We start from the raw sequence: 22,872 nt of genomic DNA, 5'->3' as shown, positions 1-22,872 counted from the left end.
TATTCATAGGCCATGTACACACACACACACACACACACACACACACATATATATATTGTCATTTTTTTCAGATTTCGTTTTCACCCCCTCAGAGAGAAACTGACGATTTGTCGTAAATTTATGTGTAAGACATGGTTATACGCCAAGTTTGATGATAATAATAGTAGTAGTAGTAGTAGTAGTAGTAGTAGTAGTAGTAACAATGATGATAATAATAATACTTATAGTGATGATGACGGTGACGATGATGATAATAATGATAACAATAATAATATAAGAAGAAGTGCTATATCCAAAAACAAAATCGTCCTTGCACATAACATAGGGCCTATGGCGCTTAACAACGAAAGAGTAGTTGCCATGATCACATACAGAACTGATTTTGCACACACACAATCACACACACACACAAACACACACGCACTTTAAAGAATGAATACGAGCAAGGCACAAATTAAGTAATCAACGTATTCAACCGAGCGGATCTTTTCAACCATTTTTATTTTCTTTTTCACACACACACACACACACAAATGTCGACAGCAACTAACATGACAAAAAAAAATCTCACTTACGTTTTCAGCAAACTGCTAGTACATATTAAGCTGCTCACATATTTCTCTTTTCGAAGCACCATACTTTGTGTAGTTCAAACGGAGAGCTTTTTTTTTCACGGTGGAACTATTGTAGATAAAAAAACAACAAAAAACAAAACGATTTCATGATCTCTGAAACTGTTTTACATACTCTCATTTATTGCCGCTGTAAACTGCTTGATATACTCCCATTTATTGCCCCTGTAAATTGATATTATTCCCATTTATTGCCAAAGTAAACTGCTAAATATCCCCCCCCCCCCCACTTCATAAACACCACACACACACTACACACCCATGCATGTACACACGCATAGATACATACACTACACTACACATCCAACATCACTCAAAGTAATGATGAGGGTGGGGTGGGGAGGGGTAGTGGGGGGTGGGGGGGGGGGGGTGAGAGAGAGAGAGGGGGGGAGTGAGAGAAAGTGAGAAACAAGATAGAGATGCAGAGAAAAAAGAGAGAGATGCACAGAGAGAGAGAAAGAGAGAGAGAGAGAGAGAGAGAGAGATGCGCACAAAAAGACCCATTCAACATTCATTTATGTCACGAGTTTTATTTATCTGACTGATATTGCAGGATAATGCCCTCACCACATGATGAGATAGTATGTATATCTTTGTGTGCTAACATATTCTCAGTCTGAAATCCCCAAAGAGTTTTCATGGCTGATTTTGGTCCACCATGACCTCGAGAATACCAACTTCACCCACAGTAGTAATCATGACATAAATGTATCGTTCTTTGAAGTAAAATCAAAATACTGAGTTTAATACTTTAAACAAAAACAGACTTTTCAATGATTTAAAATGAAAACTGTTTAACAGACAGCAACTGATAAAACAAAACGAAACCCTAACAACAGTAATTTTGATGTTAATGATAATGATGACCATGGTGATGATGGTGGTTTTACTTACAATGTACACCCAGTGCTTTTTTTTGTTGTGTCCTTCACTTAACAAAATGTCATGTTCATCAAGATCTGCACTATTGTCTAGTTTATGACCAAACACAAGATGTCATGTCCAACCAGACACTTAATTTTGACCCAAGTAAATGTGTCAAGATGACACACTGACACGTATTTGCAAAGTGTGCACACTGAAATGCACACCCCACCTCTCTGTTGAACCTGTTTTTACCGGAACACACAGTACATTCTATATGCAGGTGCAGAAATAACAATTAATCACACTGGCAGACATATGCAAAGTCAAGACACTGAAATGCACACCCCACTCCTCTGCCGAACCTGTTTTAGCAGAATACCCAGTACTTTCTATATGCAGGTACTCAAGTAACAATCAATCACAGGTATATACAAGGTTTGTACACTTAGATGCATACCACACCTCTCAGAAGAACCTGTTTTACCAGAATACACAGTGCTTTCTATTTGCAGGTACAGAAATAAAGTCTCACTAGCGCAATAGCCGAATGGTAAAAGCATTGGACTTTCAATCTGAGGGTCCTGGGTTCGAATCTCGGTGGCGCCTGGTGGGTACTTTTCTGATCTTCCAGGTCAACATATGCGCAGATCTGCCAGTGCCTGAACCCCCTTCATGTGTATATGCACGCAGAAGATCAAATACGCATGTTAAAAATCCTGTAATCCATGTCAGCGTTCGGTGGGTTATGGAAACAACAAACTACCCAGCATGAACATCCCCGAAAACGGAGTATGGCTGCCTACATGGCGGGGTAAATAAACAAAACTGTCATACACATAAAATGTTAAATGTTACAAGTTTGTCTGAGTGTGAATGTGTGCGTGCCTGAAATCTGACTGAATGACACAGGAAACGAATGATGAGCGCCCAATGGCAGCCGTCATTTGGCTCTACCCAGGTAGGCAGCCTGTTGTGTAAATGACCCCGTGTTTGTAAAGTTCTTGGAGCTTGGTCTCCGACCGAGGATAGGTGCTATATAAGTATCATATCAAGTCATGTAACAATGGCAGTTTTTTGCAACGTGTGGACATTAAAACGCATACCTCACCTCCCAGTAGAACCTGTTTTACCAGAATACACAGTACTTTCTATTTGCAGGTACAGAAATAACAAGTCATTTAACACTGGCAGTTCTGTGCAACATGTGCACAATAAAATGCATACCTCACTTCCCAATATAACCTGTTTTTCCAGAAACAACAACAACAGTGCTTTACACAAGCATGTACAGAAATAACAAGTTATCACAACAACAGTTATTTTCTATTTTCTTCTGTTCGTTCATTCATTTACTAAAGATAACACTGGCAGTGGAAAGGAGATAGTGTTCTAGATCTGTAATCACATGAACAAACGTATATACAAAGCTATGTGATGTTTAAGTCTAATAAAGAATCACAGATGCGTTATCAACATTTTATTCCAGCTTGGATGAGGGACCAGGTTTCAGCTGAAGACATTTTAAGTGGAGTGGTGGCCTAGCGGTCGTGTACCTGCCAAGGAAGTGAGATGATCTGAGCGCACGGGATTGATTTCCACATGCACACTCACCGCTATTTTCTCCCCCTCCACCAGACCTTGAGTGATGGTGTGGACATCAGTACTTTGGGTGGCATTATAAACCGAGGTCCCATGCGCATCATGCACTTAATGCCTGTAAAAGAACCCACAGCAACAAGGGGTTGTCCCTGGCAAAGTTCTGTAGAAAAATCCATGTTGCAGGCAGTAAAAAAGGTGGCACTGCACTGTAGCAACATGCTCTCCCTGGCAAGAGCCGCACAAATTTCACACAGAAAAACCCGTTGGACCACACACACACACACACACACACCACACCATGCCAAAAAAAGCAGCTTCAAACCATGATCACATGTGAACACTGGATCAGAAGTCTAACGACTAACCCATTCTGCATGTCACCCTCCACGCAAATAAATCCTGATATTAGCTGAATTTCAGATGTGGGTAAAGAAGACCTGTATTTCTGATTAATACTGTGTGCAAACTGATACCCCGTGTGACATGCATCAAATCAAACGTGCAACTGAGTCTCCTTTCCACTCCTTGCTAACTTTTAATCTTTTTAATTTTTTTTTTAATTTTAATTTTTTTTTATAAAGCTTCTCTTCTTATGTACTAGTTTAGATGCTCAGTCAGTGTGAGGATTCTTAACTCTCTCCATACGAACGGCGAAAGAGACGACGTTAACAGCGTTTCACCCCAGTTACCATCATCAAAATATTGCAAGCGGAAGGCTCTTATACTGAAGAGGTGAATGTTGACAAAGAATACCACAATTCTGATGACGGAAGCTAAACGTTGGGTCACCCACTGGACATCCGAGGGGTCTGTGTAGAGGAGAAGAGAGGACTGGCTGTACTGAGTAAGTTAAGGCTTCCACTGTGACAACAGTGCCTAGCAGGCAGGTTTTAAAGTGCTTCAGCAGGAGAAAAACGTCCAACTACTTTTGTATGGGTACAATATTCTGCACCAAGCCTCACAACCATGCGAGATGAAAACTGGTTAAAAATGTCATGTGAACAAAAGTTTAAATCAATCAACAGTTTGGCTGAAACTTTTAAAATAGTACTGTTCTCTGTATCAGTGCACTGCACCACAATTAACAACAGAAGCAATGATACATTAGTAGTACTGAATAAATTTTTGACTGAAAATACTGGGCACATTGACATTTTCTGAAAAAAACATGTTTATAATCAGTTTATAAAATGGTAGAGAGGTTATAGTGGTTTACTTTTTTTTCTTTTTTTTTTTTTTATTCAAAGCAAAGCACTTGGCTGAAACATTTCACGATTAATGTCATTGATTATTCTATTGCTCAGGCACTTACTGAAGAGTATATAACGATAATAATAATAATACTAACAAAAATAACTATGACAGTTGTTTGTAGAGTGCCTGACCTTTGGGTTAAGGTGCAAGCACACACATTCAAGCTACACATATATATAATTATACATAATCTCAACATGCTTCTAACCATGTACACACACACACACATGCACATACATGTCATTCATATTTTATGCAAAACAGGTTACATTACCAAACAAGAAAAACTACCATACTGCTGGAAAAAAAACAACAACAAAAAACAACAACAACACACAAACAAAAAACCTTAAAATACTGCTCATAACATTGCTAAATCAGGAGGGCTTTGCAGTACAGTCTTGAAGGGCAAGATGGATGGACGATGCCGGACACGAAAAGGGAGAGAATTCCAAAGTGTTTGTGGGCGATAGATAGAAGAAGCAGTGGAAACCATGGGACACGGGGGATTAAGCGCTTTGATTTGTCTGTGCACAAGATTCAGCGCCACATAATAATAATAATAATAATAATGGTATTTATATAGAGCTGAATCTTATGCAAATCTTAACACAAATGAATAATGATACACACCGGGCATTATGATGAAGACTTTCAAGCAAGACAAATGGAAAGTGTCAATAACAAAGCACACACATAGGCACAGACACAGACACACATGATCATGGAAAACTGCACAAAACACACAAAGGCATCAGAGCTCTGCAATTACACCTGCTTTCAGTTTCAGTTTTCAGTTTCAAGGAGGTGTTAAAGCATGTGAACTGATCCATATAACTATGCCAAACCATATCTGCTGTAAAAAAACAAAAACAAACACACACACACACACCACTGTGTGGTGAGTGTTGAAATCACTCACAAATTCTATTAATGATAATAATAATAAGATAAAAAATATGATCACAATAAGAAGACAAAGAAGAATAAAGATAATGACAGTAATATTAAAAAAGAAGACCATGAATAATAATAACAATAAAAAAAAAGTTTTAGAAAAATCAAAAAGAAGGAGAACAACCACAACAATGATGAAATATTCTGATATTCAGTGCGCAAGTAACATACATCGATTCGCTGTTCGTAAGTACTGTCACTCTCCAACATGAACACAAAGAAATGAAAACCGTTCAGTACAAACGTCAAGGCTGAAAGACACATACACACTCAACTGTTGTGAACAAATGATAAGTGCCCAATGGCAGCTGCTAGCAGGCTCTGCCCAGGTAGGCAGCATGTTGCGCAAATGACTCTGCATTTGTAGAGTGCTTTGAGCTTGGTTTTCAACTGAGGATAGGTGCTGTATAAGTACTCAAATCATCATCATCATCAAAACACACACACACACACGCACACACACACACACACACAAATACACACACAAACAAACACACACCCACACACACAGTAAGTTGTAACCCAATATCTTTTAAAGATTGAATTAACAACGAATATACTGAGAAAGAGAGATGGATAAAGAAAACCTACAAAAGAAGAAACCCTGAATACATTCTGTGGTAATGTTTGTATTGAATTAACAATGAAGATATCAAGAAAGAGAGATGGATAAAGAAACCCCCCAAAAGAAACCCTGAATACATTCTGTGGTAATGTTTGTACTGAATTAACAATGAAGATATCAAGAAAGAGAGATGGATAAAAAACCCCAAAAAGATGAAACCCTGAATATTTTCTGTGGTAATGTTTGTTGCATGTATTACCAGACACACCAGGCAAATTTGACCAAACAAAATTCCACACTTTTCCCAGACCTTTTCCAACCAAAATGAACATTTTCTAAACCAAACACAAAGCCAAACTTGAAAAAAAAGGATGCTACGCTGCTGACAAAAGAGATGGGTGGAAATATCCAGATATCAATGTTCAATTTCCACCACCTTTTGAATATATTTTTTTTTTTTAATGCATTTAGCACTTTGTTATGAAAGGCTCTTTGATATGAATGGTACAGGTCTGGTAGGCTTTTATTGAAACTCCAAGACTTTTCCAGACTCAGACGGGCTAGACGCATTTTTCCCCCCAAACATTTCCAGTCCTGGAAGTTCTCTCGTTTTTCCAAGACTCTTCCACATTTCCAGGGTGCTGTGGAATCCTGGGACACAAAATCAGGAAATCAGAACTGCAGCGACCTCTTCTGTACTTCACAGTAATATGCAGGAATTCAGATAATTTGTTATAACCAGCTCAGTGTAAAAGATATGAAAATATCTTCAGGAATCTGCAAAATTCATTTTGATGAACTCAGTGTAAAAGATATGAAAATATCTTCAGAGCCTCTTGGATACAAATGAAAATATCTTCATTTACTCTTGGAATTCAAAAATGAAAATATCTTCACAGCCTCTTGGAATACAAATGAAAATATCTTCATAGCCTCTTGGATACAAATGAAAATATCTTCATTGCCTCAAAGAATACAAATGAAAATATCTTCAGAGCCTTTTGGAACACAAATGAAAATATCTTCAGAGTCTCTTGGATACAAATGAAAATGTCTTCAGAGTCCCTTGGATACAAATGAAAATATCTTCAGAGCCTCTTGGATACAAATGAAAATATCTTCACTGGCTCAAAGAATACACATGAAATTATCTTCACAGCCTCTTGGAATACCAATGTCAATATTTTCATTGCCTTTTGGAATACAAAACAACTTCCCACTTTCCCAACCAACCTTGTGTCTTGATTCACTCTGCACACTGTAATTCAATCCCTCCTCCATCTCTACTACATCTCATGGGCCTGTCTGTCACACACAGAATGTTCTTTTCTTGAATCATTCAGTGCTGTCTTCTAGGAAAGTTGAACCCTGTTCTGCTCTTTGGGTGAATGTAGGTTGATATTCCGCACCATCCTCTTCCAAAGAATCATCAGATTGCAGTTTAACTTCTCCAAGCATTCATTCTAATTTTCATTGAGCATCAACCAAATCCTGTGTCACGGCGTTTACTTTTGCTCACACTCGGCTTGGACAAGGCATCAGGATTTAGCTTGCTTGCACAGATATTGAGTTGTTGACATGTTCCAGTCAGCCAATCAAATCACTTGAAAAACTAGATTCCTGGGTGATGTAGGGTGTTTCTATGTTACTGTAAGAGTCAGGTGAACGTTGGAGAAGCTAACGCTACCAATATACTAATTCCAAAACAATGTTAAAGCTTTCACAAGATGGAGATATTTAGCCGCCGTTTTGGTACAACTTAGTGGCAGTGGCAGGGAAGTGAATTATCGGCTGTTTGAGATCAGCTTAACTGGCAGTCTAATGGCTAAATATAAATAACGAAATATTATAAAACAAATCAATTTACACACAAACCTCAAACAAACATTATGACACAACTTGTGCAAATCACTTGCTCACACACACAGACACAAACACACACTGGATAGGATGCAGTTCTGATTTGTAGTGGACAAAAATTATCAGTACTGCTTTATTCAGATGGGTCTTCACAGAGAAGATTTCAAAGACGCTGCGGAAGTGGAGAGGAGCGTAATGTTAATTACATGGAAGGCTATTCAACCAAACCAGTCTCAGTTTCAGTCTGAGATTCAGTTTCTCAAGGAGGCATCCCTGTCTTTGGACAAATCCACATACGCTAATACCACGTCTGCAAGGCAGATACCTGACAGCAGCGTAACCCAACCCAACCCAACGCGACCCGAACCAACCAAGGCGCTAGTCCAGAGTGCCGGCCACACTCCGGCGCAGCCTGTGGACGTAGGAGAAGAAGATGCAGCGGTGCACGAAGGACAGGGTCTGCTGGTACAGGTTGCTGTCCCGGCTGTCCGGCTTGCAGATGTTAACGTGGTTCAGGGGCAGAGCACTGAACTCACCCACCCCGGGGTCTGCCACACGACACATACACACACACACACACACATGCGCACGCAGTCACACACACACATGCATACTCACACACACACACACACACACACACACACACACACACACACACACACATGCGCACGCAGTCACACACACACACACACACATGCACACACACTCACACACACACATGCATACTCACACACACACACACATGCACACACACACACACACACGCGCACACACACACACACATCACTTTATCTTCCTTGTAGGTACAAGCATTGTCCTCTAGAGGTGTTATTACAAGCAGTGGTTTATCTTCTCGATAGTTAAAAGTATTGTCCTGTGTGTTCTTGCAAACAGTATTCATCACTTTATCTTCTCTTTAGGTACAAGCATTAATCTCTATGTTATTACAAGCAGTGCTTTATCTTCTTTGTGGGTACAGGCATCATCCTCTATGTTATACTGGAGTGATAGCCTAGAGGTAATGCGTCCGCCTAGGAAGCGAGAGAATCTTAGCGTGCTGGTTCGAATCACAGCTCAGCCGCCGAAATTTTCTCCCCCTCCACTAGACCTTGCGTGGTGGTCTGCTTGCTAGTCATTCGGATGAGACGATAAACCGAGGTCCTGTGTGTAGCATGCACTTAGCGCACGTAAAAGAACCCACGGCAACAAAAGGGTTGTTCCTGGCAAAATTCTGTAGAAAAATCCACTTCGATAGGAAAAACAAATAAAACTGCACGCAGGAAAAAATTCAAAAAAATGGGTGGCGCTGTAATGTAGCGACGCGCTCTCCCTGGGGAGAGCAGCCCGAATTTCACACAGAGAAATCTGTTGTGATAAAAAGAAATACAAATACAAATATTACAAGTAGTGATCACTTTATCTTCTCAATAGGTACAATCATTATCCTCTATGTTATTATAAGCAGTGTTCATCACTTTAACTTCTCCACAGGTACAAGCACTGTCCTCTATGTTATTACAAGCAGTTCTCATTACTTTATCATCATTAAAAAAAAACAAACCCTAACAACTCTATTCAAAGAAATACAGATGCAGCTATACAACAGATAATTCAAGCACAACAAGCTGAGCTTATATCTTCTCTGTTGTTGAAAGCATTATCCTCTCTGTCATTAAAAGTAGCGCTTGTCACATTATTTTTTTCTGTTGGTACAATCATTTGCCTCTGTTATTACAAGCAGTGCTTTATCTTCGCTATGGTTACCAGCACTGTCCTGTATAGTGATATAAGCAGTGGTCGTCGCTTTATCTTTCCTGTTGGTACAAGCCATTATCCTCCATGTTATTACAAGCAGCACTCATTATTTGTTCCGAAGAAACTCTATTCAAAGAAATACCAAGGCAGCTATACAACAGATAATCACAGCACAACAAGCTAAGCTTATATTTTCTCTGCAGTTGCAAGCATTCTCCTCTCTGTCAAGTAGTGCTGGTCACTTTAGCTTCTCTGTGGTTACATGCGTTATCCTTTAACCCCATTCAAACCTGTGCCCATCTAATTTCTAGGCTACATATCGCAGCTTCCACGGCGCACACACACACACACAAACACACACTCAATAAAACAAAGCTCTGTAAATCCCACAGGGCCTGCCTACCGCTGGACTGAGGAGGCACCAGCAGAATTTTGGGCAGCGTCTTTCTCAGGTTGGTCTTCAGCTGTTCTCCAAAGCTCATGCAGGGGATACCGTCGTTCTCCACAAACTGCTTGAAGTGCTCGTGCAGACGTTTCAGGTGAGGAGAATCTGATCAGAAAACAACAACAACAAATTTTGATAATTTTTATCTTGAAAATGGCTTACAAGTGTGCTCATTGCAGACGATTCAGATGAGAAGAATCTAATTAAAAAAAAAAAAAAAAGAAAAAAAAGAAAAAAAAAGGTTGATTATTTCAATCTGAAAATCTATTGCAAGCATGCTTGTGGAGATGATTCACATGACAAAAATCTGATAAGAAAAAAAAATCAATCATTTTTATTTTGAAAACCTATTCCAAGAGTTATCATGCAGATTATTCAAATGAAGAGAATGTGATTTAAAGAAAAAAAAAAGGAAATTTTCTATCTAAAATTACGTTTAAATAACATACTTACCGTGACCCAACTAGTGCAGACTCCGGCAGGGGTCTGACATTCCTGTCCTGTGCAAACTATCCGCCCATGCGGAGCAGACGAAACTACGGCCGATAACCTCCCGGAAGTAGGTAACCTCCCCTTTGTCCCGCTGGTTATCGCCCTCTTTTGACGGCAATATGCCATCACCAGCGCAGTAAGCAGGAAGAACAGGAAGCGGGGAGGACGGGAGGGTCTTAAATTTGGGTCACGGTAAGTATGTTATTTAAACGTAATTTTAGATAGAAAATTTCCTTTTAATTACACATACTTAACCGTGACCCAACTAGTGCAGAATAGCACGACAAGGTGGAGGGCTCGCCTGTTCTACTGTCTGTGAGCTGTGATGGTCTGTTGTGCAGCTACCACAGAAGCGATGGCTCTTGCGCCATCAACCCGCAGGCGTGCGACATCTCTCTGGTAGAAGTCGATGAGCCATTATCCCTTAGGCGATAGGTGTCCCTCAAGTAGAATTTGACGAAAGTAGAGTGTACTGTGTCGCCTAAGGACATTAGTGCGGGTAAAGAAGACAGAGGTCCACAGCTGTATTGTGGGGGAGGTCTGTGGACCACAGCTGAGCAGATGAGCGCGGATGAGCGTCAATGCAAGGAGGTGCGCATGTGGTTTGATCTGATGATTCCACAACGGATGTGGGCCGATAGTGGAAGTGGTTTTTGTGTTTGAAGGAAACTGTGGCACGAGACAGAGGTAGGTCACTGTGTTGGGCCTGCCTCAGGCATGACGGCCAGATCTGTGGAGCTCCTCCATGCGAGCTGACAGGCGATGGGCACTCCCCCGCCCCTGGCCCCCCCCCCTTTTTTGACGTTGTCAAAAAATGACAGCACTGGTATGTTGCCTATGCATAGGATGGCAGACATTTGGTAACAAAAGACTTGATGTCCCTGGTGTCTCTGGGACAGGGTTGTGTAATTGCCCAGGTAGGTACCATCACGAAGGGGCATACGGAAGGCTTGGTGGCTTCTCTGCCTGAGTGTGGCCTGTTGGAGTAACCTGCAGAAGGTTGTCGGCAGTCAATGGCTGGGTTGGATCAGGCTGTGGAAGTGCATTTCATGTGCCCACAGGTCACTGAGTCTCATTCAGTGATGGAATTCCCAAATGGAAGAGGGTTTCCATGGGGAAAATTTTTGCTGAAAGTTTTTTAGTGAGAAAGGGGACCGGATCCATGACAGGCCTCTGGCTGTGTGTGGTGCGCACTGAGTCTGGGATGGAGCGGGGCGGGGCAGGGAGGTAAGTGGCTCAAGATGTGTTGTACTGGCTATTGACATCAAGGCACTGATCTGACATACGTTTTTAGTATGGCCAACTGCAAGGTGAGAGCTGTATTATCAGTGGTTTCTTAATTGCAAAGGGAAATCATTTGCAGCTTAGTCTTTCATGAATGACTATGTCTCTCAGACTAGAAGTCAAATTGCACTGGGACTTAGTGCTGTAGCCTTAGGCCTAAGTAGCCTTTGGGAACCTTCCCAATTATGAGTCCTAAGGCCCTCTTGATTGAGGGACCGGGGATGCAACTTGGGCAAAACACTCTCTACTATAAATTGTATAATCGAATTCCAGCCCGAATAGACTGGACAGCAGATGCCTCCTCTGCTGTTCTGATGGAGACTGTCGTACTCGACTGATTATCATATACTGTTCCTAGGAGGACACCGATCAGCATGGGTAAACCAGGAAACAGCTGCTGTGTGCTTCAGGGACGAAGGTGTTCACCATGCAGATTATGTTGCAATGTAAGGAAGCCGGAAAGAGTTGACGGGGTCTTGTGGTGCAACCGTGTGTCAGAAAGACATGGTGCTCGCTTCCGAAGTGACAACAAAGTCATCCTCTGACAGTCCCTTGACCGAAGGCTGGGGCTCCATGATGGGATAGCCTGCCTAGGCTAGCAACCTCTGGAAGTGTCTCATTGGAAAGACAGTGCTTGAGGAGGAATGGCCATCTGTAACCACAGCAGTGGTTGTGTGTAGAGGCCGAAAGGATCGGGCAGGGAAGACTAAGTGCAGAAAGTGCTTTCGAATGCCAATTGTTTGAGACGTTGATGCTGGATTTGTGTTCAAGCAAGGTGATGGGGTGAACTGATGTGCTTGAATGCGGCATCTGCCGTGCTGGTATGAGTGGGCAGAAAGGTACACCCCTGTGGCTAATGGACGGTTCGTTGTGCTTTGTGGGACGCATCCGTCCTCGTCAATATGCCTTTCTCCCAAATGTAGAGGAAAACAATTATGACCCAGGCCTTCTGCTACTAGAGAGGAGTAGAAGAGATGGGCTGAGGGTGATTGTCTCCTGCCCAGTGGGCAGTTTTTGGGTCCGCTAAAACTTGTAAGGCAAGATAGACACCTCTTCATGGGAAGGCTGGCTAGGATGTAGGGCCTGTGTGGAGCTTTTGTCACAATCACAGTGGTGCAAACCAAGGGTTGTTGTAGGCAAGGGGAGAAAGAAGGGATGCCTTACAAACTTGGAAGGAATGAAAGGCATGTGTGTCCAGAGTGGCACCTCTAAGTTGGACTGCCTCACCCTTCCTTGTGCATCTCCAGCCTTATGGGTGATTGTTGCAGGCAAATGAGTTGGGTTGCCTTGTCCGTCCTTGCACCAAGAGAGGCATTCTTAGCCCTGTGGGTGTGAAGGGGGTATGTGTGGATCCCTAAGGACCAGCCACTATTGAAATGTGAAGGAGCATACATTCAGGCGTGAATGAGGCTATTATTATTTTATTTTATTTTTGTGAGTGCAGTCGTCCTCCAAAAGCAAGGTAGGGATGAATTTATGAAAATGAATACATATATGTGCCAAGGGAATAAAAACTTCCATCAGCTCAAGTGATGTCAGAAGTATGCCAATGACAAGAGATCGAGACACAAGAAATAAGCGGCTGTATAAGCATACGTGTAGCGTGCACCGATATACCCAAGTAAGTGGGTAAGTGTGCATAATCATCAATGGAAAGGAATCTGTCCATGCACCTACATATGAGATGTACATACGCATATGAATAAAGTGCCAGTACGTAGAGGCAGAGAGTTCTGGGCATTGTGAACAGAAGGCCGCAAATGCAAGTGTGCCTATATTGCTATGTAGGGAATCTCAATGAACAGATGTCAATGAATTGAGATAGAAATATAATTGTACATGTTAATATGAAAGTCGTCTGAACCTATCCCATAAGCACATACACATGTGTATACCGATGGATAAGTACGCATCTATACGTGAAAGCAGAAATGCGTATGAATGTAGCAATATATCTCATATATATGTATATATGTGTGTGTGTATATATATATATGTATATATATATATATATATATACATATATATAGATTTTTTTTTTTTTTTTTTTTTTTTTTTTAATATGTATAGATTTTTCTATATATATTTCGTGATTGTTGCTTGTGATAATAAATCAAATGGATAGAAGGGGAAATATTGTGATGCATTTCCTGTAGCCAATAGCCTGAGAAACAGCAAGAAAAGTGCAGTTGCTATGCAAAGATGTGTAAAGTCCCTGACTGGGCATGAGGACCCAATGAGAAACCGAAAGAAAACATCGTTGGTGGACAGCACGGGGGGCAGGAGTGATGTGCTGTGTCGGCGAAATTTAACCACAGCTTCGAGCGCCTAGGTTACAAATGTGGAGTTGCCTCCCTTGGCGCCGAAAATCATCGAAAAGGAATGTGTCTTTAGAGCACATATCCTCCTGGTGCGACGTGTCCTCGCTGAACAGGGAGGAGTGTCATGTTGTGTGTGAGAGTCCGTGGTTCGATGCCACCGTAACCGACACAGGTGAAAACGAGCGCAAGGGGAATAATTATAATGCCCCTTAGTGCCGTGGGCGTCCCAACCCGAATCGGTTGCCATCGGACGCGAGACGGTCAGGGCATGTGGCATGACGGCGCCGTAATCGAGTGTTATGGGCGTCGTGGGCGAGGGGGTGACAAGTCCGTCGGCTTGCCGTGGGATGTGCATCCCCCTGTTGCTGAACGGCGGTCCAATCTCGCGAACAGCTCCTGCGAGAGGACCGGCGTTCAGTTGTCAGTTGTGTGTTGACGGATAAAGTGATAGACAAGATCGGCCCGAGCACTGCCGAGAGGCAGGATCGAGTTATTAATACATGTAAGAATTATCTTGATATTCATTGTGAAAACTTTAAATACAAAACTCGTTTACATATTTTCTGATTTTTCTCGCACTGAAGGCGAGGAGCAGTGCCGGTGCAAGGGAAATAACTGCGGCGGTCACCGGCAAGGGTGCCGAAGCAGGGGTTGCCTCCCTTGGATCGGGTGATCCGGACAAGGGGGGGGGGAGCACGCGTATGGGCAAGCGTGTCCCCTAGTGGTCCACCTTCCTCCCTACACCAGGGGAGGGCATCCCTACACGCCTCGGTCGCTATTGGATCCGAGACGGTCGAGGCAAGCCGCGTGGGGGGTCGCGTGATCCGATGTCACGGCCGCCACCACGGACGCATCGCACATAGGGCCCAGTCTAACGTGCGGATCCAAGACAAGCTGCCTTTTTTTTTTTTTTTTTTTTTTTTTTTTTTTTTTTTCCCAAGGGATTGTGGCCATTCCATTGGTGCAACTGTGGGTATGGTAAAGAGATAGAGGAGATCGACTCGTACACTGCCGACTGGCAGGGCCGAGAAAACGCGGATCGCGTCGAGTGAGTTCGCGGATCGATAAAAATGACATGAAAGGTAACACTGACCTGAGTGTGTGACCACAAACCTCTAGAAGTCATCAGAGGAGGTGGCGGAGGTCTGGAGTCGACCGGAGGGAGCGGAGGAAGTGGAGAAGGCGGCGGGTTGGCGTTGTTTAGAGGGCCAGGAGTAGAGGGCCCAGAGTGTCAGCGAATCGATTGCGATCGCGCTTTAATTTTAGCACGATTCCCCAATCGAGCTACATAATTATGTGACCTGGTTGGAGACATAATTTGACCACAAACAAGAACGCCAGAGAATCGACAGACAGACAGAAAATACGAAAAAACTTAGCCGTATGAAGAGCACAGGTACAGGAGTCATGATGGCTGCCGGAAAAAGAGGGCGATAACCAGCGGGACAAAGGGGAGGTTACCTACTTCCGGGAGGTTATCGGCCGTAGTTTCGTCTGCTCCGCATGGGCGGATAGTTTGCACAGGACAGGAATGTCAGACCCCTGCCGGAGTCTGCACTAGTTGGGTCACGGTTAAGTATGTGTAATTAAATCAATATTTTTGATAAAAAACCAAATCTTTTTCAAGTTTCATTTATTCATGTGTTATTAAGATGTATATATTCTTACACATACATTGACATCAAAACGTGTCAGCAGTCAGGAGGCAAACTATACAGTGAGCCATGTACTTGTTTTGTAACACTTCAGGATATGCTGTGTCAAGTGAACCATGTGTTTCTTCTTCTTCTTCTCCCTCCACTGTGGAGAGTTGCTGGGGCGCCACACAAAAGGCATAGAATAGAATAGAATAGAATAGAATAGAATAGAATAGAACAGAACAGAATATGTCTTTATTACCAAGTATACCAGGGTCACAAGGAATATTGGGGGGGAATAGTACATAACAAGGTATGAACATAAATCGAAAATCATACATAAACACAGATACAGTAGAAATTGGGATACATACAAGTGCATATCAATATAAAAACTTGTGCATACTCAACCATGCATGCACTGCACACACACACTCACACACACATGCATGCACACACACACACACACACACTCACTCTCTCTCTCTCTCTCACACACACACACATGTTTGAACAGATTCTGCTATTTTGAGTAGCCGCTTATAATATATGTCTTCTAGAGAAGGTAGATCAGCCCCGGTAATCTTGGTAGGCAGTTTTTACGATTCTGTTAAGGGTTGCAACTTCCGCCTTGGAAATGTACGTCAGTTTGCTCTAGGTCTGTCAGCTGTGTGCCAAAACCTGGGTCTCTGCAAATGGTTAGGTCAGCAGAGGTTCTCTCCTGCATACCAGTAAGCGTGTGACCCAGTGCTACTTGCCACATGTGGGGAGTAAACCTGCAATGAAGTCTGATCTGGACAGGAATGGGCTCATTTGAATTGCCCAGGAAACACCACGACTGTGTTCTACCTCCTTGAAACGGGGCAAAGGGGTTTGGAATATAAAAAAAAAAAACTGGCACCAGAAAAACAACAAAAATTGCCCATCCTAAGAGCCTTGACTAGCTACCTATCTGACCTGTAAGCGTGTGACTAGCTACACTACCTGCCCTCACCTGTAAGTGTGTGACTAGCTACACTACCTGCCCTCACCTGTAAGTGTGTGACTAGCTACACTACCTGCCCTCACCTGTAAGTGTGTGACTAGCTACACTACCTGGCCTCACCTGTGTGTGACTAGCTACACTACCTGCCCTCACCTGTAAGTGTGTGACTGTAAGTGTGTGACTAGCTACACTACCTGCCCTCACCTGTAAGTGTGTGACTAGCTACACTACCTGCCCTCACCTGTAAGTGTGTGACTAGCTACACTACCTGCCCTCACCTGTAAGTGTGTGACTAGCTACACTACCTGCCCTCACCTGTAACTGTGTGACTAGCTACACTACCTGCCCTCACCTGTAACTGTGTGACTAGCTACACTACCTGCCCTCACCTGTAACTGTGTGACTAGCTACACTACCTGCCCTCACCTGTAAGTGTGTGACTAGCTACACTACCTGCCCTCACCTGTAACTGTGTGACTAGCTACACTACCTGCCCTTCACCTGTGAGTGTGTGACTAGCTACACTACCTGCCCTCACCTGTAAGTGTGTGACTAGCTACACTACCTGCCCTCACCTGTAACTGTGTGACTAGCTACACTACCTGCCCTCACCTGTAAGTGTGTGACTAGCTACACTACCTGCCTTCACCTGTGAGTGTGTGACTCGCTACACTACCTGCCCTCACCTGTAAGTGTGTGACTAGCTACACTACCTGCCCTCACCTGTAACTGTGTGACTAGCTACACTACCTGCCCTCACCTGTAACTGTGTGACTAGCTACACTACCTGCCCTCACCTGTAAGTGTGTGACTAGCTACCCACCTGCCACTCACCTCTTCTTCATTCGTGGGTTGTGACTCCCAACGTTCACTTGTAAACACGAGTGGGCTTTTATGTCTATAACCATTTTTATCCCTGCCATGTAAGCAGTCATACTTTGTTTTCATGGGGGACTGTGGGGGGCCGGGGGAGGTGCATGCATGCCAGGTATGTTCTTGTTTCAATAACCCACCGAATGCTGACATGGATTACGGGATCTTTAACGTCTGTATTTAATCTTCTGCTTGCATTTGTACACCCAATGAGGGTCCAGGCACAAAGCAGGTCTGCACAATCTGCTGAAGTGGGAGATTGGTAAAAAAAATCTCCACCCATTACCAACCATACAGGGATTCTGGGAATCCAGCACTGTTCTGGGAACAGCACTGGGCTGCTGACTTTGATGTTTTATATAATGCATGGCACACATACAGCTTTATAAGACAAGAGATTAAAGGATATTGAACAAAACTGTATTGCTCAGCCAATCCTCGTCCCATGCAAACGGCTATCAGCAGCACCGGATCTCTGAGCATGTGCCAGTAACAAGGTACACAGGTTATTGTACTTTCACTTTCTTTGTACGGACATCACACTGACGTGACGTGACCCACCTGCCCTGAGCTCCTGCACCTCGGTGGAGGGGAAGAGGAGGTAGTGGACCTGGGAGGTGATGGCAGCCAGGGACAGGCCGCGGTGAGGCACGGCGTACAGCAGGAGGCCGCAGGTCTGCTCCCTCAGGGGGCCGTACTGCACGTCCCCCTCACACAGCTCCAGCATCTGCTTGATCAGCAGGCCTGGTGTGCACACGTCGCAACACACCGCAACGCAACACACACACACAGACCAACACAAACACACACATACCAACACAAACACACACATGCACACACACACACCGCAACGCAACACACCACACACACATGCACACACACACACCACACACACATGCACACACACACACAAACACACACACCGCAACACAACACACACTGTGAGTGCTGATGATCATGGTAACAATGATCATGATGATTAGAATATTAAAAGCAACAACACCAACAACAACAATCATCATTATCATCATCACCAGTGATAACAGTTATAATGATGATGGTGACAACAACAATAATAACGATAATGATATTGTGATATGAGGCAGGTGGTCTTATTCCCATGTCATCTACTATCCACACTGAGTCTTATTCCAGTTTGGTTTGGAGAGATTACACTTGAGCTTAAAACATCCGTGATGAAATACCTGTATAGTTATAATCTGTCAGTGTTATGCATAGCTGAGGTAAGAGTCAACTCACACTAGCCGTTTTAGCCCTTCACTTCCGAGAGAAGATACATCTTCACTGTAGGGGTGAATGCATTAACGACAGTCCAGCTGGTCATTCGATTAAAGTTACTTTGTTGCAAATAGCAACCACCTTGATGCATGTTCGAAGCAATATCTCTGCAAGTTTTCACTTGATTTTGATGAGTTCTTTTTGTTTTGTAATGCGAAAAGTTGTTGAAGATGTCAACATGGCTGCCAGGACGTACAGTGCAGAGGAGGGGGCAAAAATCTTGTTTCATTTTCTGCACAATGTCAACAATAGTGTTTGAAAATATTGATTGATTGACTGATGTGGATACTTATATAGCGCCTATCCTTGGTCAGAGACCAAGCTCTAAGCGCTTTGCATACACGGGGACATTTGCATCACAGGCTGCCTACCTGGGTAGAGCCGACTGACGGCTGCCACTGGGCGCTCATCATTCGTTTCCTGTATCATTCAATCACATTTCAGACGCACATGCATACACACTCAGACAGACATGTAACATTTTACGTGTATGACCGTTTTTATTTACCCCGCCATGTAGGCAGCCATATTCCGTTTTCGGGGGTGTGCATGCTGGGTATATTCTTGTTTCCATAACCCACCGAATGCTGACATGGATTACAGGATCTTTAACGTGCGTATTTGATCTTCTGCATGCGCATACACATGAAGGGGGTTCAGGCACTAGCAGGTCTGCATTTATGTTGACCTGGGAGATCGGAAAAATCTCCACCCCTTATCCACCAGGTGCACCGAGATTCGAACCCGGGACCCTCAGACTGAAAGTCCAGCGCTTTTACCACTCGGCTATTGCACCCGTTGTTGTTGTTGTTGATGATCCGAAGTGATTCTGAAGTTATCGTGATGATTATTAACTGTTACAAAGTACATTGACAGGTATGGGGTGGGGTTATTTTGGAAGTGAGCATAGGAAAAACCCAATATTCTAGCTTGAAACCTTCAGTTCATGCATCTGTCCCTCTGCGTTTCTTGCAACAACCAACAAACCAGTCATCAAATGATCCAACCTGATCTGACTTACCTCCCATGGAGTGTCCCACCCAAATGATGGGCCTTTTGCCAACCCCTGCATGATACAGCTTTTCCAGGAGTTCCTGACTTCGGCCCAGAAGTGTGCACCTGAACACATACAGCTTTCAGTGTTACATGGTGCATGCAGCAAAATACACTGACAGGCATGCGTAAGCCTTGGGAGACAATATTGCTGTACTCTGTGTATTGTGTGTGCGTGCGTTTATGTAAGTTTGTGCCTGCTTATGTGTGCGTATGTGTTAGGGTAGCTGTTAGATACACATGTATTGTTAAGATGTATGTATGCAGTGTGTGTGTGTGTGTGTGTGTGTGTGTGTGTGTGTGTGTGTAGTCATATTTTGGTGTGTGTATGTAACATAGATGTAATGTTTTATGTTAACAAAGTGTTTTTGTAAAGCACCTAGAGCAGATTTCTGGATAGTGTGCTATATAAGTATCCATTATTATTATTATTATTATTACTCTGGCTGGTGATTGATACACCCCCCAACCCCCAAGCCCACTCGTCACAGCAACACCTGAACTTCACCAGCAGACGAGTGCACGGGAGCAGACATTATGCGTGCATGTGGGACTGAGCAGGTGAGCACGGGCAAGCGTTTCTATGTGTGTGTGTGTGATCAGAAGTGATTTTAAAATATTTTCTTATTTCGCTTGGATTTCATGTATCTTAATGTTAATGTACTAATTTTACTGGCGTGACATATGTTATGTGCATGCATACATGCCTACATCCATGTGTATGTATGTGTGTGAGAGTGTGTGTGTGTGCATTTTACTTATGTAGATGATTTATTCCCTGGATGTTTTTATAATTGTATTGTTGTACAAAACCTTATGGTCTTAATGTGTGTGCATGTGTGTGCATGTGTGTGTGTGTGTGAGAGAGAGAGAGTGAGTGTGGGTGTGTGTGTGTGTGTGTGCATGCATGTGCGCATGTAATTTTTAGTTATATATACCTTTTTTTTGTTCAATGTTTTCATTTGTAAATATTGTTGTGCAATATCCTATTATCTTAACAGGAGTATGTGTGTGTGTGGGGTGGGTGGGGGGAGGGGGGGGGGTTAGTCTATCGTCAGCTATTGGGAATTCTTATTTGACTAGTTTTAATCTCTTCTTATATTGCGCATCATGATTTTATGCTAGTGTTTACAGTGAGCCTGTGATTGCACAACTTAATTTCCATGTGGATTAATAAAGTATTTTGGATTTGATTTGATTGATTTGATACAGCATCTGGTGGGCTGGACAGGCCAGTACCAGAGTGACACAGCAAACAGGTGAAGTCTGATGCTGGTCTGTCTGTCCGGCTTGAGGTTTTTCACCTCAGTCTCTTTTTCCCTGGGACAATGTGCAAGCATCTCTTTGAACTTAAAGAAGCCTTTCTGCACCATCTGCCTCCAAGTCAATCATTCTGAGGCTACAAGCTCAGCTTCCCTGGTATTCAGGTCGACGTAGAGGCCTTCAGGGGATACTTGGGGGTTTAGTCACTGACTATTTTTACTATGTGACCAAGCTTCTCTATCACACTGGGGATTCCAGCTTTCCTCAGGATGCTTGCAACTTTGTCCTGCCACGTGATGTTCAGGATGTTTCTGGAGGCAGTGTATATGGATGTGCAGCATCAGAGGCAGCAAAATACACAGTACTCTGTGGGCAAGACAATACTGTCATCATTCAAAGAAATAAACATGTCCCATTCAAAATTCAAACAAAGGTAGACATTGTTACTATAACAGTGTCTATGCAGTGAAGTGTCTGTACATGAAGACACTGTGCAGAGTGTATGGCCTGCTTAATTTGACACTCCTTCTCAGGGGCACTTCTTCTTCTCAAAGTGCTTTAAAGAAAACTAAAATAAGACATTCAACACATTTGTGATAACCAGGCAAAGTGCATATTTTGCTTCTTTCTATATAACTGTTATTAAGAAATATACCATTGTGTCATCTGTGAACAGTCTGACTTTAACCATTTAACTGCTGTTAACCTTGGTGGAATGAGGTCAGTGTAGTGTGAATTCAGAGTGCAGTTACAACCTTCTGTGTGCGTGTGGTGTAACTGATTTTGCTGATCAAAAGCAATGCAGTCCCAAGAGGATGAAGCCCAAATGCAAACTGGTGACTGACATCTTGACATGTAAGCTCAGTTTTACCACAGAGAGATGACAACATTTCTGTTTCACACAAACACTTCTCCTGTATACAAACATCTCTCCTCCTCCACCCCACCCACCCCCAACACACACCCCTCTCTCCCCTAACACATTTAAACGCACATTATGCAAATGTTTTCGAGTAATATATGCTCAGTTTGATCATTTCCTTGACAAAATAAGACACTGTGGTGGAATGGTTAGCGCTGCAGACTGACGACGAGGAGGATGAGGGTTTCCGCCCCATCAGAAGTGGGATTTTTCAGCCAGTGGCTGGCTCCTAACCAGAGCTGAGTGTGCCATGGGCACAAATGGGAAGACTGGGACCACACAGTCGGTCATCCTATTCAAAGACGCACCTTTGGCAAAAAGACTAGGACCACACAGTCGGTCATCCTATTTAAAGATGCACCTTTGGCAGTGTTGCTCAAATTTCCTGACCAGCACTACAGGTGTCTGTATCTCTCAGCCTGGTTCAAACTTGGGACAGACGGGCGCAATAGCCAAGCGGTTAAAGCGTTGGACTTTCAATCTGAGGGTCCCGGGTTTGAATCTCGGTAACGGTGCCTAGTGGGTGAAGGGTGGAGATTTTTCCGATCTCCCAGGTCAACATATGTGCAGACCTGTCAGTGCCTGAACCCCCTTTGTGTGTATACGCAAGCAGAATATCAAATACACTTGTTAAAGATCTTGTAATCCATGTCAGTGTTCGGTGGGTTATGGAAACAAGAACATACCCAGCATGCACAGCCCCGAAAAAGCAGTATGGCTGCCTACGTGGCGGGGTAAAAATGGTCATGCACGCAAAATCCCTCTCGTGTGCATACGAGTGAACATGGGAGTTGAGGCCCACGAATGAA

The 22,872-nt window shown here is 43.3% G+C and overlaps 1 protein-coding gene across 1 annotated transcript in view; it reads right to left on the bottom strand.

Moving 5' to 3' along the window:
• Positions 1-5,477: 5,477 nt before the first annotated feature.
• LOC143284556 (protein SERAC1-like) overlaps positions 5,478-22,872 on the bottom strand; it is a 37,867-nt gene continuing 20,472 nt past the window's right edge. The window contains exons 12-15 of the mRNA XM_076591333.1: positions 19,847-19,944; positions 18,088-18,270; positions 9,893-10,039; positions 5,478-8,282 (exon numbers count right to left, since the gene is read on the bottom strand). Of these exons, the coding sequence (XP_076447448.1) occupies positions 8,113-8,282; positions 9,893-10,039; positions 18,088-18,270; positions 19,847-19,944 (598 nt within the window). The 3' untranslated portion in view covers positions 5,478-8,112. The remainder of the gene's footprint in view (positions 8,283-9,892; positions 10,040-18,087; positions 18,271-19,846; positions 19,945-22,872) is intronic.

This window comes from Babylonia areolata, chromosome 8 (assembly GCF_041734735.1).
Source record: "Babylonia areolata isolate BAREFJ2019XMU chromosome 8, ASM4173473v1, whole genome shotgun sequence".
Lineage (NCBI taxonomy): Eukaryota > Metazoa > Mollusca > Gastropoda > Neogastropoda > Buccinidae > Babylonia > Babylonia areolata.
The sequence above is the reverse complement of the archived record's forward strand: the minus strand, read 5'-3'. Positions and strand labels throughout refer to the sequence as shown.